General features: G+C 44.3%; 2 protein-coding genes across 2 annotated transcripts in view; one reads left to right on the forward strand and one right to left on the reverse strand.

Moving 5' to 3' along the window:
* MALT1 (MALT1 paracaspase) overlaps positions 1-1,953 on the reverse strand; it is a 35,723-nt gene extending 33,770 nt beyond the window's left edge. Inside the window, exon 1 of the mRNA XM_075726652.1 lies at positions 1,793-1,953. Within this exon, the coding sequence (XP_075582767.1) occupies positions 1,793-1,953 (161 nt within the window). The remainder of the gene's footprint in view (positions 1-1,792) is intronic.
* A 14,626-nt stretch (positions 1,954-16,579) lies between these two features.
* ALPK2 (alpha kinase 2) overlaps positions 16,580-18,772 on the forward strand; it is a 30,574-nt gene continuing 28,381 nt past the window's right edge. The window contains exon 1 of the mRNA XM_009486951.2: positions 16,580-18,052. Within this exon, the coding sequence (XP_009485226.2) occupies positions 16,673-18,052 (1,380 nt within the window). The 5' untranslated portion in view covers positions 16,580-16,672. The remainder of the gene's footprint in view (positions 18,053-18,772) is intronic.

An 18,772-nucleotide genomic window follows, 5' to 3' on the forward strand; every position in this document is an offset into this window, starting at 1 on the left:
GATTTGGACATATTTGCAGTATCTCCTTCAAGTTTCAGGAGTACAGAGGCTATACAGTGACACCTCCGCAGACAGAAAGCGGTATTAGCGAGTTGCGTGCTACAAAACAAGAGATGCTTGTACCTCACAATTCTCACCAAATGTATTAAGAAAACTTCTAATTTTCACTTTTTAAAGTGTCAGCAGAAAAACAAGTACAGCACCCTTCATTTTCATGTGCCTAGTTCAGAAGCGGTAAAAAGTGAGTCAGAATCTAAGTTGAAAGTCCAGGAAGACTTTGATTTTTCAGAGTAGTTGTTGAAACAAGTGACTGCTGCAGCTTAACTGATACACATATCTACTGCTACAGTGCAGTTAACTGCTCCAATAAATTAATCTCCATGTATAAACATGAACAGTTTTAAATTCTGGCGTTAAGCCTTCATGCAGATTAAAATAGCAGATTAAATCATAGCAGATTAAAATAACACAGATAATAAGGAAATGAATACAGCTACGGAAACGGAATGCAAGTTTATATAGAAACATAGAATCGTTTAGGTTGGAAAAGACCTTTAAGATCATCCAGTCCAACCATTAACCTACACTGCCAAGCCCACACTAAGCCAATCAAGGGTAGACCAGACTGAACCATGTCCCCAAGTGCCACCTCTGCCCGTTTTTTGAACACTTCCAGGGATGGGGACTCCCCCACCTCTCTGGGCAGCCTGGTCCAATGCTTGACCACCCTTTCCGTGAAGCAATTTTTCCTAATTTCCAACCTAAACCTCCCCTGGTGCAGCCTAAGCCCATATTTTCCCACTAAAAAGATTCATCAGTGTTTCTTTCATTAAATCACAGTGGCATGCAATGCTGGAGGGGAGATATTTTCACTCGTCAAACAGACCTTCACAGTATTTTACTGGATAATACACACAAACAAAGGCCCTACGAAGGGGTCACACTGTAGTCCTCAGGTTCTATTTCCCTATATTAACAAATATAGTCATAATAGACAAAGGACGCATCTTCACAACGTACATTCAGTGCCGCGCTTGAAATGCCTCATTTTTTTGAGATACCACCCTCTAACACAAAGTCTTGAAAAACCACAGGAAGTAAAACGATCAGGAAGCAATCTACGTGACCTGGGAAGAAGGAGTTGAAGAAAATGGATGCGTTTGCCCTGATACAGGCAAGAGGAGCTGCAGGGAGCAGCCGACACCCGCTGCCCACGCTCCCCGTCCCGGGCACGCCGCTGGCTGCATTCGCGCCCAGGCAGGCCGGGCGAGGTACGAGGGGATGCCAAGGCGGCCGAGCAAGCACCCCCAGAGACGGCTCCGTGCCCCCAGCCCCCGCGCAGGGCCCGGCTGGGGGTGCCCCGGCCTCTGCCACACCAAAGGCAGGGCTCGGGGGGCCGGAGGGCTCGGGGGGCCGGAGGGCTCGGGCAGAAGCGGCGACACAACAGCGGCAGCCTGCGGCTGCTGCTCTGCGCTCCCGCAGGAGCTTCCAGAGGCGCTGGCAAGAAAAGACGCCCCCCCCCGCAGCGCTCACGGCCCCGGGGCGTTCAGCGACGGCCGAGCGCGGCCTCGGCGGAGGCCCCGGGGACCCTGCGGCCGGCGCGGCCCCCGCCCCGCGGCCCCAGCCCTCGCTCCGCCCGGCCCCGCGCCCCCGGAGCCCCGCGGCTCCCCCGCAGCGTCCCCGCCGCAGGAGCCGGCCCCCGCCCCCGCCCCCGCCCCGGCGCCCCCCGCCCCCCGCGCGGCCCAGGGCCGCCGGCCACCCCGCAGCCGCGCTCCCCGCGGGCCGCCCTCACCTCAGGCGCACCCTGCCGCGGCTCCCCGCCCGCTGCGCCAGGTCCCGCCAGCCCTTGCCGGGCGCGGCGCGGTCCAGCAGCTCGCTGAGCCTCCGCAGCAGCGGCTCCGCCAGGCGGCTGAGGGGCAGGGACCCCGGCGTGCTCCGCACCGGCTCCGACATCGCCCCGCTCCTGCCTCCCCAGCGCCTGCGAGCCTCGGCCCGCCCGGGGCGGTGCTCCCGCCCGGAAGGACGCGCCGAGCGCAGCCGCACGGCGCAGCACGGCTCGGCTCGGCTCGGCTCAGGCACAGCGCAGTGCGGTGCGGCACGGCACGGCACGGTGCAGGGCAGTGCAATGCAATGCGGCGCAGGGCAGTGCAATGCGGTGCAGCACGGCTCGGCACGGCACGGCACAGCACAGCGCGGTGCAGGGCAGTGCAATACGGTGCAGTGCAATGCAATGCGGTGCAGCACGGCACGGCACGGCGCAGGGCAGTGCAATGCGGTGCAGCACGGCTCGGCTCGGCTCGGCTCAGGCACAGCGCGGTGCGGTGCAGCAGGGCACGGCACGGTGCAGGGCAGGGCAGTGCGGTGCAGCACGGCGCGGTGCAATGCGGTGCAGCGCGGTTTCCCGCCCCCGCGCCCCCTGAGCGCACCGCCGCCATGTCCGTGCCTGGAGGCCCGTGCCCCTCCGAAGGGGGAAGGGCTGCCCTCGGCCCGGGAGCGCGCGCCCCGGCGCCGCTGGCAGCGGGGGGTTCGAGCTTTGCTTTACCCGTTCCGAGGTGGGGAAGTTGGGTGTTTGAGGTCGGGGCCGGCACCTCAGCGTGGGCAGCTGGCGCTGAGGAGGGCAGACATTTACTGTGCCCGGTTTTGGGCCCCTCAGCACAAGGAGGACATCGGGGTGCTGGAGCGTGTCCAGAGAAGGGCAGCGGAGCTGGGGCAGGGTCTGGAGCACAGGGCTGGTGGGGAGCGGCTGAGGGAGCTGGGGGTGTTCAGCCTGGAGAAGAGGAGGCTGAGGGGAGACCTCATCGCTCTCTACAACTGCCTGACAGGAGGGGGCAGGGAGGGGGTGTTGGGCTCTTCTCCCACGGAGTTAGCGATAGGACAAGAGGAAATGGGCTCAAGCTGCGCCAGGGGAGGTTTAGGTTGGAAATTAGGAAAAATTTCTTTACGGAAAGGGTGGTCAAGCATTGGACCAGGCTGCCCAGAGAGGTGGGGGAGTCCCCATCCCTGGAAGCGTTCAAAAAACGGGCAGAGGTGGCACTTGGGGACATGGTTCAGTCTGGTCTACCCTGGATTGGTTTAGTGTGGACTTGGCAGTGTAGGTTAATGGTTGGACTGGACGATCTTAAAGGGCTTTTCCAACCTAAATGATTCGATGATTCTATGACATGGCAGCAGAGCCGCGAGCAGCTCTCCTGTGAGAGGGAGAGGAGGGGGTAGGTGGATAAAGCAGGCGAAAATCCTACAACCCTGGGGGCAGGGGTCTCGCTTTGAGGAGAGATGTCTTTACCTACCCCCAGCCGACACAGCCAGGGGCTCTCTGTGGCACGCGCTCCCGCCGTGCCGCTCTCAGTTCCCAGACCAGCGCGTGCCCGGCTTGAGGGGCCAGGGGCCTTCAGCGTCTTCTGGCGAGGGAGAGGAGGCACCGCTCGGGAGGAGTCTCCCAAGGAGAGGCATCTCCAGGATGGCTCGCCATCTCTGCTAATGGACAGATGCACGTGCCGTGATCTCAGGGGAATTCTCATCTCTCTGGAACGACAACTCGCTCAAAGTGGACTGAAAGTGCCTTAGAAAGCGATTTTACTAATATTTTTAATCAGTGATCAAGCATTCAAGTGTGGCTGCCTGTATTTCTGCGGCATCTTTTCCTGTGAGCGCAAGCTTGCCTCGCCAGCGAGCAAGCGGGGCGTCAGGCGGCTGCAGCGGCGCAGCACGGCGACCCGAGTCACGAGCATGGCTCTTCAGCGGCCTGTTGGCTCACGGCTTGCGTTGCACTGGCCTGCAGAGCAGATGACGGTATAGCATCTCTCCCGACTTCCGTGGGGTCCAGAATCTCTGAAAAACAAGCCATTTAGTTAGATTTAACTTGAAGAAATTGCATCGAGTGGCTTCTTCCTTGTGTCATTAACCAATAGTTTATTTCTCCTAATTTAGGTGCAAAACCAATCTGCGTGGCAAGATGGATACAGGTAAGAGGGTGAATTTGACTGCCTGATCGTATGTAGGTATCCACAGCTGTGTATGACTTAGCTGCTAGAAAATCAGGCAGGTGCCTTTCACCCACCCCAGCCTATGGTCTGTGCTTGTCGAGGGTCTTTCTACAATGTCAGTTAAATTACCTCAGGTTCAATATGGTTTTAAATCCTGGTCTCTCATTTCTTTGGGGATTATTTTGACTATTAGGCTCTTATATAAAACATAGACATCCCTGCTGCTATTCCTGAATGAGGGTGGTTGGAGGTGCTATATTTATTGCTGAACACACCAGTTTCCTATCTGCGTCTAGCTAACGCAGGGAGCAAGAAGTATTTAGCACCGTAGTATCTCATAACCAGTTTTAGCTGCGCTTTCAGCAAAATGCTCAAGAAAAAACTTGGCACAAAACTTGCTTTTCAGCCTTTTCTAGATCCCTTGAGCTCAGAGCAGTTTGTGCAATTCGTTCAAGTTCCTCCTGTGTGAGACTTGACTTCTTAGGTAACAGGAGTGGGAATACTTTCTTACTTCAGGATTCACTTATTTGCCTTTGAGGAATGTGAATTGTTAGGTGAATTTTTATGTAGTGATTGTTAAAAGTTCACTCTCCACCTTTGGTTTCCTCAGCCTGCTTGCTAGGGATTGCAGATTTTCTCATGTTCAGCAGAACTTTTGTGTGCTTAACTTCAAGCAAGTAAGAAATTCCCAACGTGCCTAGCAAAGCAGTTAAGCACGTTTAAGTATGTATTTTAAAAAACAACCCAGTGCTTTACTATGAAAAACTAAGGCCAGCACTTCCTCTCTCTTGGCTATGAGGAAATGCCCGTGGACTTCTATGGAAGTAGGATGTACCCTCTCATCACTGCCAAGTCTCTCTCCATCTGGCTGAGGTTTTCCCAGGAAGAGCCATCTGCTGCATGTAATGAAATAGTCTCTCTTAAAAGTCAAACTGTTCTGTGATTAGGCTCACTATACTAAGGTCACACTAGCAAAACAGCACTGGAGCTTTCAGCTAGCTTCTCAGCTCTGAAACAACATGCATAAATTAAATGTCTTTTGTCTTGTAACACAGAGTCAAACCACAGGCCTGGCCCGCTTCTAGAACTTAAAGAAGGAGCACTCAAGGGTAAGTGCACATTTATGGTTTGAGAGGTCATATTGTTTATAGTTTTAAAATTACTTGCCTACTTTTTTCTCCTGTGTGCAAATAGAATGCGTATCATAAAAGATAAATAAACGAAGAAGAGCAAGTTACTTTATTCTTAATGCACTACATGAATATAGTGATTTATACTGTTATTGAGCAGGAAATATGATTTGTTATTTGCTTCTGCTAAAGTATAGTAATTTTTGCTCATCTTGACAGATTTTTTTTTTTTAAACATGTTGCACTTAGAATTCTGCTAAATGTTTCTGAAATTACACTCTGCTATTATTTCCACTGAGTTCCAGCAGGACAAACAAAATTGCAAAAATCATATGAAAGCAAGCTTCCCTCTCTAAAGAATGTGTAAGTGATACTAGGTATCCTGGAATATGCACTTTATTCTTTCTAAATATGTATTGCATGGCCTAATACTCATTAGGTAAAGCTTTCCTCCATTCCTGAGAAAAAAATCTGTTCACTTGGTAGCATGTAGATGATTATCAGGCTATATGCATGAATTGCTCATGCTGACAGTGTCAGATGCTTGACAAATGTTAAAAATAGATTAAGACAGATCAGTGTTAAGAGTTGTGCTGTGATTGCTTATTTTAATTACACTATATTAAGGTCTTTGTTAGAGATATGCAGAGCCAGTCATTTACTCTTCTTACATTTAGCCAATGAATTATAGTTGTGGTGTTTTCTTTATATTGTGGTGCTGTTTACAATGGGTGGTACACTAATGTAAAAGTTGTCAAAAAGCCTCAGATGTGGGAAGTTGAAGCAGCGCAATATATCACAGTATATTTGGCAAGGACATCTTTTCCCAGACATCTGCTTTTTGAACAGCCAAAACTTCACTGATGTTTCTCTTATCCAAACCTTGTTAATACAATAGATATATGAAAATTGGTTTAGATCATACAGTATTTTGCTAGTTTGATTTCTGACATTACACACTCTTTGACAAGTATGCTGCTCTAAATGTTTGATTTGGTTTCTTTGTGTCTTGAAGGATTTATAGAAGAATAATACGGTTATAGTTATTGTTTGCGTTCCAGCATTAGGGATTCCAGACAGAACCAAGTCAGGCAGAACTACTGTGAGGTACAGAAACAAAAAAAAAGAAAACGCAGTCATTGCGACTTCTTGCGTGCATGGGTTCTCACTACTCTTACCCCATCAAATGCTAGACTCTCTAGTAAGCAAACTGCTGTAAAAATATTTACTGTAGCCCTATTGTGAATAGAGTTCACAAAGTTATAACTGAACAAACTCTAGGATTCCAGTTTCTGTTGTCTTGGAGATTTTAACTTTTACAAGGTAATAACATTTAAGAACGTAGGCATGATCACAACACTTCTGGAAAATGTTGTTAAGGCTGTCTGGCACAATCACTTTGGAAAGCTTGTATAGACTGGGAGTGGAGGGAAGCGGATCAGAAATTTCATGTGGAATTTGATTCCATCAGTACTGATGGATGCATGGGAAAAAAAATGATTCACAGAAACATGACAATGTTGATGAAACTTTTAAAGGAAAACTTTTAATAAAAGCTTTGATTTCTGTTAAAGGAGAAGTTTAAAAAGAGAACATGAAAATAAGCATTTAAATATGGCAAAACATGCATGGCAAACTTTTTGGGAAAAAGAAGTCGTACGTTTCTGATCGTAAATATAAATATATTGTATGTATTTCCGTAGAGGGAATATAATACCTCGTTTAAGAAATCTAAATTGCTGTGTAATGTCAGTGTTTACTGCATAACAGGAAAAGTCTTTGTTCTGTTTTGTTTTGTTTTGGAAGAAGAAAAATGCTAAACTTAATGGAATTTGCTACAAAATAAAAAATCTCTGTTGAGAGATGCCCTGGATGAGGAAGTGAAACCGTGTGTATATTCCCAAATGCAAAACAGTTGGCAGGCTGGGAATGGGGATTGGGTAGAATTATGGCTATTGATTTCTTAGAGGAACGTTGCGGCTATACAAACCATATCCAAACTCTCTGCAAGAACGTTAAGACATATTTGAGAAATATTTCTAGGGAGAATAGAAAGGGAATTAGCATTAACCTTGGAACATAACTGCATTTAAGCAGGACACTAGGATTTCGCAGATGACTAGATGACAGGATGTGTATTATACGTACGGAGCCATAGTTGGTCATTCTGGCAAGGATCTGTAAGGTTATTTGAGTGATTAGGCCGATGATGTCTTTGTATCTCTGCAAACCAAGAGTCAGAGTCATAAAAATGCAAGCAACCTAAGAGTCAGGGTCATAAAAACACAAGCTTTGTTAGCAGTAATATTTCATTTTAAGCTACATTTGCTGTTTCAAGTTATTTGCTATGCAAGCTATCGCAGTAAATGTTATTCTTTCAGTTCTCGTATACATATGCTAGGAATCGCTATTACTTTCTGTCTGTGGTACATGGCTTTTCATGCTAATCTTAAACAGTACAGTTATATTTATTGTCAGAAATGCATATGAAGTTCTGCTTCCCTGCGCACTGTAGAAATCAATGATTTCATATACAAGCCTTCTCGTGGCCAGCACTTTACCCCAAACTTTCCTGTTTATGTCTAGACTAAATCACCTTTATGTTCTCAGTACTGCCTCAGTACTTGATCGTGCAGAGCGAGAACCTGGCCAGGCTGCAGCAGGACTCCGTTATATCCCACGTGCTTGTGGTTTTTGTCTGTGCCGAGAAGAGGGTAAGGGCAGAATAGCGTGTATGCAGCGCTCCTTCCAACACGGTGCCAGCGTCAGGCAAGGGCATGGATACAGACCCAGGCGGGGGGAAGCTGGGCCTAGTCCCACCTTTGAGACACTGCCCCTTCTAGAGTTTTCTTGGGATCATGTGGTTAGCGGAGATTCCTTTCTGCTTCTTTGTTGTTCCTGTTCTGCTTTTGCTGCTTTCTCTGCCTTTAATCAGTATAATATTTATAATGTCCTGCTGTCCATACCAGATAGCTTCCTGGTTGGATCTGCACAGTATATGACCATTTCTGTTCATCATAAAGAAAGGTTTTGTGGTTATTAGCATTTTGGTTTGGAGATTTTTCATGTTTATCTTAACTGAATTCTAAATATATCCACCACCTTTGTTTGTGGTTAAGCTACCTGCCAATATAACATCTTTAAAAAGGGATGTATGAAAATATATATAGCATGCCCAGGCAAATGGAGAAGGAGCTATTGATAAATCCGTATTTAGTAGGATAGTCTACGGGATAATAATTGTTTTTCAAAAGGGCAAATCCAGATTCCAAAGTTTGGCCAATGGAGTGGAGGTGATAGTAGGAAACTCTGCTGGCATTTGGGGAATTTGTTGTCTCAGACCAAGTATCTCGGAATAAACAACGAAGCACGTAAGCAAATACTCCACTGACTTTCTAAACAGAGTCAGTCTGATAGAGAGTGTTAAAAGAGTGGGTGAGCAGACTGTATGATGCATGCATCCACATCCTCCTCATATGCAGGTACATATGCAGGACAAAGATTGTGCTTTCTGCATGTTCAAGTCTTTCTCCAAGCTCATCGAAAGTAGTATAGTTCTGTTTTCCTATCACAGTGATGACATTCAGCAAAGCTCTTTCTTTCCTACCAAAAAAAGAGAGCCAGACAAAACCAAAAATCAGCGATGACAAAGTAATAAAGAACTTCCCAGTAAAGAGCTTGATCCTGATATAGAAGTGGAAACAGTTTCTAGTTCATAACTATTTCTCACATAATTTGTCAGTCCTGGTTTTAAAACATACTTCTTTTATCAGGTCTATCAGATTTAAAGTAGTCTTTGCAATATGATCTTTAAAGGTCCCTTCCAGCGCAAACCATTCTATGATTTTATATTAAGAGAACTAAGAACATCCAACAGGTCTAATAGGGGCTAATCTGCTCAAATTCCTGTGCTTTGCAGGATGGTTTTTAATCCAGAACCTATACTGTATCTGACTTCACCGTGAAGGACTTTTAGCTGTTTCTGTAAAATGTGCAAATCTGAATGGCTGCTTTGAATCTTAAAGAGTTAAAATTCCTGCTTTAGGACCTGGTCCTAAACCCAAGTTACTCAGAAGAGAGACTTTGGATCAAACTGGTGCTGTAGAGTAATTTCTGGGATTTTTTTTGTTGTTTGTTTTGTTTTGGGTTTTGTTTTTGGGTTTTTTTTAATAAAAAACTGCTGGTGTATATACTAGCAATTGACATCTACTCTGTTATTAGAAAAATAACTGCAAGTCTTGACTGTTAAGTAAGTAAATATACAAAAAAGGCAACAAACACTTTGAAACAAGTAATATGATTGCTATTGAGAGGAAACCTGTTTACTCCTTTTTGTAAATTGAACTTTTGACCCAGAGATAGACTGTGATAAGTCATATATTTTTATTTGATATAATTATAAATGTAGTTATCCAAATGTACTACAATTACACTCAGCTATACCCAAATAAATATAATTATCTAAATAATGCTTCTTCCTAGGTAATATGAGATAAATTATTGAGACATTCTTCATGTGCATAATTTTGCTAATTAGTACATGTTTTTTGATAATACAAGAGTAATTTATTTGAAATATTACAGAGCTAGGGTTGGACTCTGCAACAGTATTGTGCACAGCTTAAATACTTTTTCATTATGTACAATATAAAAGCACCTTGCCTGTGACACTTTATTTAATGTTCATATGTTACTTAATTTTGCATGCAAGTTAATTTCATAAAATTTCAGTAGGAACTGTATGAAATGAATTTTTCTGCAAATTGTGACACTCATGGATTTTTTGTCTGTACTGTGTGTCCTCAAGAGGATGGGAGAGGTACTGAGAAGCTGTGTAGAAGTCCTCCCTTGAGAGCTGCACAGGAAGTCTCTGAGAACACAAATCTGCTCTGAACTGCAGTGCTTGAATTGTTGAATTGCTGGACTAATACTAATGTGTCTGAGAGAGCTACCACTTCACCTGTCATCAAGCAGTGTTCAAAAACCACATCAGGACTGAAGAAATTAATGAGCTTTGGGTCATTAGCATAAAAAAAAAAGTAGATATGCCTCTATCTATTTTTCTTTTCGGTTTAGGACATTTATTTTTCATGTTTTCAAGGTTTCTTCTTTGTTGTAGTGGCTGGTGGTTTAGAGATTTATTTTTCTGGAAACTGAAAATGGAGATTTTCATATTCTTACCTGATGGACAGAACCTTCAAAAATACATCCTTGGATTTTTGATTAACACAGAGAATTAATGGGGAGTAGACTATTGGTTAAAATCCTTTTGCAGAAACAACAGCAGGAAATACTCAATGATTCAACCACAAATTTTATATTATTCATAGGAATGGGCTATAAAAAACTCTATCTGCATCGCAGATGGACTTACACATTTGTAGGTTTGTGTGTAGAAGTTCAATGAAAGTTAATCCTTGACCAGTTAAGCAAAAGGCATCTGCCGGATTTTGTGTGGCCCCGCGAGCGTGGACAACGGCAGATAAGTTACTGAAGACGGGGTCTGTGTGATCTAAGGCTATTACAAACACGCATTAGCTAGCTATCCATTTTTCTTGTGTTTTCAAGTATCCCAGACCCAGTGTCAACTTGCTATAAAGAGAATTCCGTATTAGTTGATGGAAGGATATTTCTTAATCTGAAACACAGGAGGATTATCAGTTTCATTCCGCCTGTGTGTGTAGCTAAGATAACCCTTTGTGCGGGCTCATGTAGGTTCTTCTTTCCCACTCCTTTGCACGGCTGTGGGTGTAAAGCGGGGCATTCGCAGAACGCATACAACCGTACGGGGGTATTTCTGCACTGATGGGGAGCTTTTAGCGTACCTAGACAATGCTTTGGTCGTCGGAGCACGTCTACATATATCAGTGGCACTGCAGTACTATACAAGGTTGAGGCATAGATCAGGTGCCCATTGTGCCAGGCAGCGTGTGAATACACAGAACGGTCCCTGACCCAAAAAGCTGGTGCCGTGCTGATAAGGAGAGAGCCAATACATGGGTATAGACTGACAGGTCCTGTGAAAGAGGGGGAGGAACAAGTGCACCTGAAAGATAGGAATAAATCCTATGAATAAGGGTGTGGGCTGAGCAGGACTGTACAGAGAAGAGAGATTGCGTGATGAATAGATAGCCTCAGAGAGGTAGTAAAGGGGATTTTTTCCACTGACTCCAGAGGAAATGAACCCCACAGAAAGACAGAAATTCCCTCCTGAACTTGTAAAATGCATAAGCTTTCTGCAGAAATAACGTCTGTGAAAGTAAAATTGCTTACAAAGGAAGATTTCCATTTTGGTTGTAACTAAATGAAGTAGAAAAAAAAATGTGATGCAAGAGAGGAAAATTAATGGCCACTTTTTAATCAAATTTGTATATTTTTGTCAGTTAAAACTTTTTTTGCTAACATTAGGATTAAGCCCCCAGTTCCTTCTGAAATCATTAGAAGTGGCTTTGGGTCCAAAATCACCTGTGAAGTGGCTATTACTAAAAATTAAACTAATTTAAACATCGTTCCTTCCATGTTAAAGTGTAATTTTTCAAAAATGTTTTGGTCTTGGTTGGAATAGATGATGAAATATTGAACATTTTTTATTTTAAAAATACATTTCAAATTGGGAAAAATGTTGGCATTTTAATGAAGATAAGTTTGAACAATCAAAATGTATTTAGAATTGGAATTTCAGACAACTTTTTTACTATGAATAAGTTTTTCACAACCAGTGTGGAATTACGACAAAGTAAAAAACCATTTTTTTTTCCCTGAAAATTTGCTTGAATTTGTTTTATTATATATTTTCCTTAGAGAAATGTTGAGTGAGTGTTTTAGCCATTTTGATGCTTTTTCTAGCCGTTCTTTTGCATAATATTATTTGAAACTGATTGTTTTTCACAAACACTTTGGTTATTTCCTGCCGTAAAAGGATTTTGGTGACGCGTCTACAAATGTCTTTACTGCCTCTTGCTGCCTTGTTACTCTGACCATCCCAGGTTTTCATCGGTTCTAAATTTCTCCTAAATCATATCCAACCACGGTTCTCAGGTTACCGTTTTCACGCTGCTGCCAGCTTTGTTTTCCCTTATCCTTAGTTCCTAGGGCATTAAGCTTAGGCAACACCAGACCCTGGTGATATGCGCGAGGTTCTCTTCCTGGGAGTGAGACAGACCCGGGAGGTGGGCGGGGGACGAGGGAAGGGGGAGCCGGCACGTCCAGGGATGGCGAAGGGGAAATTCAAAGGTCGCTGCTCCGCAGCGGTGGTTTGTGACTGAGGAGTGATCTGCCACGGCAGGAAGGCCCAGCTGCAGAAGGGGTTAAGCTGGCTGGAAGCAGGAGTGCCAGAGGCACAACTGCTCCTGTAAGGGAGTGAAGTTTCCAGTGCTGGTGAGATAAGAAGCAGCAACGCGAGCGCTCGGGGCCACCTTTGGGCAGCAGAGCTGGGCTGGGGGATGGACCCGCGGCCGGGCTGAGGCGCCCGTGCAGCCGCCCACGGATTGGTGCTGGTGCCAGCGGATGTACGGAGTGGGCTCCTGATGATTTTGCAGACTCCTTGTAGAACCACCTATGGCGGTAGGACTCTGCCCAATGCATTGTTCATTAAATATTTTTTTTATTTTAGTTAAGCACAAACAGGTATTTAATTCACCTCAAAGCACACCATAAAAATTCCCCAACAATTGCCAGCATTCTAATCAGGTAAGAAATGGAAAATATGTTTGCAGATCATTAGATAACCAAAATAGGCACCTTTCTTACCATTACCTGCTAAACCGTGCTGCTCTTAAGTTCTCCTACATGGCTCTGTGTCACTGTCCTCCTGTCATTAGCCAGTACGCGATTCAGCAAGTAGCATCATTGCTTTCCAGAGCAAGACTTGAGACAAGCAGCCAGAACACCCTTATACATGTTCTCGTGTCGTCTTTTCGCCAAATGCTCAAACCCGAGTTTTAGGAATTGAGCTTATTTTCGGGTTAGTACTAGTCAGTAGCTGATGGTCAGTTATCATGATCACCCGTTCATCTTTCCTCAGGGAATTTCATTATGCATCTTCTATCACAAGTTTTCTTGAGGAGCTGAGAGGGTACTAGGCTAGCAGTTCTCTTTCCAATTTCTACCTAAATTCTGAAATTGAAATTATGGTTTAATCTAATATCTTGTATTTTCTTCCCAGATTTAAAAAAAGAGTCTCTTTATCCAGATGGAAAACCAGCATTTATTGCAGTTTTCCTCATGGAACATTATTTTGCTTTAATTTCCACTGTTGGATCTGACAAAATGCACAGCAATCTAATCTAATTTTTATATCGAGAAATCTGACAGCTCTTTTCCCTTCGATGTCAAAATGCAGCTGAACTAAGATGATGATAACTGTATAGTACAATTTCTTCAGTAAGGAGTATTCATGAGTCAATCTGCATTAAAAAAATGTTCCCAGGGCTCTTTTCATCTGGGAAAATTATCATGCTTTTAAAATAACTTATACCCTCCAAAAAAACAGGAAAGAGGCATCTGGTCTTCTGAAAGCAAAGATGAAAGTAGATTTGAAAGAATGCAACAGGGAGCATTAGGCAAATACATATTTAAGAGGAGATGGGTGAGCACTGGAGGGTAATTCCATGGCACTGTAATAAAATGGATGAGGAAAAGATTAATCTCTACTGCTCCATTTTTTTTCTTCTGTTAAATATTTATATTTTTTAGAGTTGAAATGGAAAACAAAATGTGATCAGAGATCTGAAAGGCTGAAGATAATGGTATCCGGTGCCTTTTTTTCTCCAGGCTCTTGTTGGACGCGTGGTCTAGATTGCAGTTTGAAGGCCTGCGTGAAGCAAGTGTAGAGTATCGGCCCAGGGCCAGTCAACAGGTGTCCGGATTATTTAAAACCACTGCAGTATGCACTAATATCCTCTCAATATCCTCTTCTTGTCATCTCCAGCAGGGAAGCCCGTGTTATGAGGGATTTTGAACTAGCCTGCTTCCCAGGCTCGAAGGTGGTAGTCTGAGGAAGCCTGCACACCAGCTTCCTGCGCTCTACCTCCTGTGTGGATAACCTGGAACCTTCTGTCTGCCAGCAACACCCTATGCAGCAGCGCATGTTTCCCCCTCGCAGTTTCATGCTGCAGAGCATCTCCAGCCAAGCCACTGTGACCAGGCTGGCTTGCAGTACTTTACAGCTGTTTTATCGTCTTCTGTGTCTTCTTGCAACTTCCCCGCTACACCTCCGAGCGGACAATATACCTCTGTGGCACATGAGGCTGGCTCTTCAAACCATCCTTTCCTGGTGGCCTCCACGCCCTTGTGTGCTGGACCTTTGCCAATTTATTCCAAGACTAAATTGACAAAACGTGTCGCCCCTCTGCTGCCTTTTCACTACCTCCTCCCACTCCCCCTTCTCGTATCACAAATGCTGAACCCTCTCCCTCTCCGTCTCCCTCTCCTCTCCTCCGTTCACGCAGTCCGGAGGCCCTGCGCTGACCCGGGTTGCCGGCTGGGAGGTACCGAAGCCGCCAGCCTTACGGCAAGGCTGCTGCAGGCCTATGCCCACCAGTCCAACCAGTGAGGCTGAGCACATGTGCTTAGTAGGCACATACACGCATGTATACGACACATGTATGTATTGTATGCTGGGGGAGGGTGCTGGTCTGGTTCCTCCATCAGCTGTTCCTCTGCACTCCTTTGTGTGCGTGGAGTCAAAGCATTTATCACACAACCTAACGTTGTCTCTTCTAGTATCTTCCCCTTTAGCCACCTTCTCTTCCTGCTTTTCTCCTCCCAGGTAACTCTGTGGAAAAGGTGTCTGTGGCAGGGTTTGCCCAAAGGGAATGAAAATATACCTAGCTGCTTTGTGCTCTTTACACGAGAGTCAAATTCCAAGCCAGCCATGCAAGCCCCTTGCTATTTAGCCCCTCAGCTCTAATCTAGATCCCACATATTTTCTCACTAACTGACTTTGATCAGTCTCTGCAGTGGGCTGTGACATGAAGCTGGGTGCTGACGGGCCCAATGACTGCCCTGCCTGTGGCCCCGCAGAGAGCAGACGGAGCACTGTGACGAGCTTGAAAGGGCGCTGGGAAAGGTTGCTGTGCTCGGGCGCTAGCGGCTGGTGATCTTGCAGCCGGGGAGAGACATTAGCTAAAAAGGTCACAATGGGAGAAGCAGAGAGAAGCTAAAAGGAGAGTGCACAGAGGTGTCTTTAAATTGCTTCGTCAGATTAGCAGGATGCCAAGAGTTTTTCCTGCTGTTCTTCATGACATACCAGTTCTGTGAATAAAAATAGGTCCCTGTTTTTCAGAGCTTTTAGTCTGGCATCCCTCCTGAGTTCTCACCTACTTGAAGCTCAGTTCTGCTACACTGCTTTCCCTGATGAGTGGATCCCTGGATTGTGGAAGAGTCCTGCTGTGATTAGCGTGGGTACTCGCTGGTGAAGAAGGGCCCAGAATGCCTCTAGTAGTATAGAAAAACATCTCGAGTATCTAAAATCCTAAGATTTGGGAATGCTTAGGAAACAAGGGGTTTTTTACAAGAAGAGAGAGATGATTCCATATTTATTTGGATTCAGCTAGTGGAAGTCTTTTGGTGTATTTCACTTTGTTTTTATGTAAATTCTGCATTGCCACACCATCTTGCTACTGCACAGCAATTGAAGCTAACCAGCCTCATTTCATTGTTCTCTCACCACAGAAATTACAAATATCAAGCCAAATACAAGAGAATTGTTTTAAACAGAAATAGCGCTATAAAATCTAAACAGACTGATTGCTCCAAGTATTTCTACAGATTTGGGGATTTATATCCCTATGATGCCAAGTCAAGGAATAACCTACTGTTGTGCCAATGTGACTGCCAAAACAGCAGGTACTTGGTACCTGTCGAAATCATGCACATGTGAAAATTTACCTTGTCTGCAGATTACTATTTGTATTTAGAAATGTCTAAACGACATGTGCTAAAGCCTATTTTGAGCTGCTACGTGTATGTGCAGGCATGCTTAAGAATTTGTTTTCCTAGTACAAATCGCTCCAGACAGTTACGATGTGTTTCCCTTAAGTGTCATTGCATAGAGAGCTGGGTTACAGCTACTGCTTTAATGTTTGATCTTGATTTTAAAATAATGATTTATCTTTTTTAAAAAACACTTGCAACTATGTGTCAATTGACTACCTTTTAGAAACCATGTATACCGATTTTAGGAGTACTTTCAAACTTCTGGTTTCTTCTATTTGCAGGTGCACCAAGCAAGATCTGCACTCTATTGAACAGTACCCGGCAACAGCTTGACAGCTAGAATGACCTGCTGTTCAACTTTTGCTCAACTGAACTCGGATACAAAAACCAAAACTTCCCCAGAATTTGTTGTTGACCTAAACGACAATGTGGGAGACTTCAGGGTAAAATGAGCCGAACAAGAAATATTTTGCACAACGCAAGAGCTACCCCTATGAGTGTGACCCCAGGTTAATTTCACCAGATTCTAACTCTTCAAAAATCAGTGGTTTACTGCTTGAGAAGCTCAGAAAAGCAGAAGTATTGTCCCCGTTTGAGAAATCCCACAGACACTTGCCTAACATGGAAGACAACATGGATGTAAAAAATATATTTAAAACCCAGGAAAATATTTCCTGCCTAAGGGATTTTTCAGAGAACGGTGATGACCTAATTCATTTTAACAGTATGGTCAGTACAACTGCTGGAAAAGCAGAGAAATACTGCAGCAGGCAGGTGCATTCCCGCCCTTCAAATGCAATCACTTATTGCACAGACAACTGTTGCCTTAACACAGAAGACTTTGTATCTGGTCAGTCACTGGCAGATGTCCAGGCATGTGAAAAGACTGGGCTTGGTAGACCTCGAAACATGAATACCCTGTTCAGTGAGCAGGCAGATACTCCCATAGTAAATCACAATTATTTTGTAAAAGATGGTTCTGAAAATTCTGCCGCTATTCCAGACATTTATGCAGAGAAAATTCCAAGTGTAAGTGATGACTTTTCTGATGGTGACCTAGAGTATTTTGAATGTTCAGATGTGCTGACAGTGCATGAAAATGAAATCTGGGAAAAGAAATTACAGTTTTTATTAGAAAGTGATGATGAAGATGATTTAAAACTGAGTAAGGATTGTGATGGGTGTGCTTACTTCCTCAGTGAAATGCCTTGTCTGTTCCAAGTGTCAGATAACACTACGCCTATGGATACTACCATTGGCTTCTGTGGTCATCACTCAAAATTCAAAGGAGTAAATGTAAGGAGAGACCCCTCTATGTACAGCCAGTCAACTTTGCAGACAGAGATGACTCTCACTGTTGGACACCACCGAGATAGAAGTACCAGTTTGAAAGACAAAGAAAAGTACAAAGTGCCTGTTGCATCTGCAGCCACTGAAAATGACCATCCCAGAACTGAAGAAGAAAGTACTGGAAGTGGCCACTCGGCTGCAGATTTCTCAACTGACAAAACAAAGAACAAGGAGAATGTACGTGCCAAGGCAGACTCTACTAGTGGCATAGGTGCTTCTTTGACAAATCAGGCTTCAGAGACAATGACGGAAAACATCACGGACAAGGACTTGCTGGGTGAAAGCTCATTGCTGCTAGAGGAGGGGGGAGGAAACTTGCCAGAGGAAAATGCAAGGCATGCTGTCTGTACCTTAACAGAAAGTCTGAGAAGAAACCTTTTAAAGTTGTTAAACCCTAAAGAGCTGTGCAGATATGTAAGTAACATAGGACAGTCTTTCCAGACTGCAGCAGAGGTTAGGGAACCCAGTGCTCTGTTTCCCAGTCAGGAAGGTGTCATTTCAACACAAATCCCTGAGGAGGCAGAAAGCTGGCAAATGCAGGCTGGTTTGTGTCATACCGAAGAGGCAGATAAAGACAGTCATTGGGAAAGGAAAAGGACTTGGGGCCTGTCTGAGCAAAATCAGATGCCAAATGAAAACATCTCATCCAGGGTAAGTAAAGTGTTTATCATTTAATCAAAAGAGCTGCTCCACTGATTTGAATGTGTTTTATTCCTGTTTGTCACGAAATAACGTAAAATTTAAATTACTTTGAAAGATACTATTCATGTACTTCTGAATGACAGCTACGGCTGGGAAGGAAATCTGGTTTTGAAAAAGGCCCAAATAAACCATAAGCTGTTCTAATTATAGAGTGAGACTGATAATAGTGAGAGGCACTAACGGGACTCTGGACAGCTGGATAGGGAAATCCGATATGTAGGCTATTGCACATGTCTTATGTTTCTTTCAACCCAGAAAGTTTCTCAAATACCTGTTGTGAGCAGAAAAATGTTTTGATTTACTTTCTTTTCAGTTTATGCTCAGAGAACAAAATTGTCATCCACTTATGGTGCTGGAAATCTAAAACAAATTAACAGGGATTTGCTCTGAAGTTATAACAAGGAGGGAAATTTAATCCAGAGAGTTCATGTTACGGAGGTGAATGGAGCTTTGCTTTTTAAAAATGAAACAATGAAAGAGATATTCTAGCTGAAATGTAGAAAACAGTTAAAAATAAAAAATGCAAAGTGGTACTCTCTGTGTACTTGCATATTTTATGCTGTTGGTAGGAAATCAGCTAGGGAAATCAGTATAGTTTTACAGACTGATATGATGCTCCACCAGTTTTCAGAATTGGATCATACTTTTTGTTTCACATAGTAAAGACTG

The sequence above is a fragment of the Pelecanus crispus genome, chromosome Z, assembly GCF_030463565.1.
Source record: "Pelecanus crispus isolate bPelCri1 chromosome Z, bPelCri1.pri, whole genome shotgun sequence".
Lineage (NCBI taxonomy): Eukaryota > Metazoa > Chordata > Aves > Pelecaniformes > Pelecanidae > Pelecanus > Pelecanus crispus.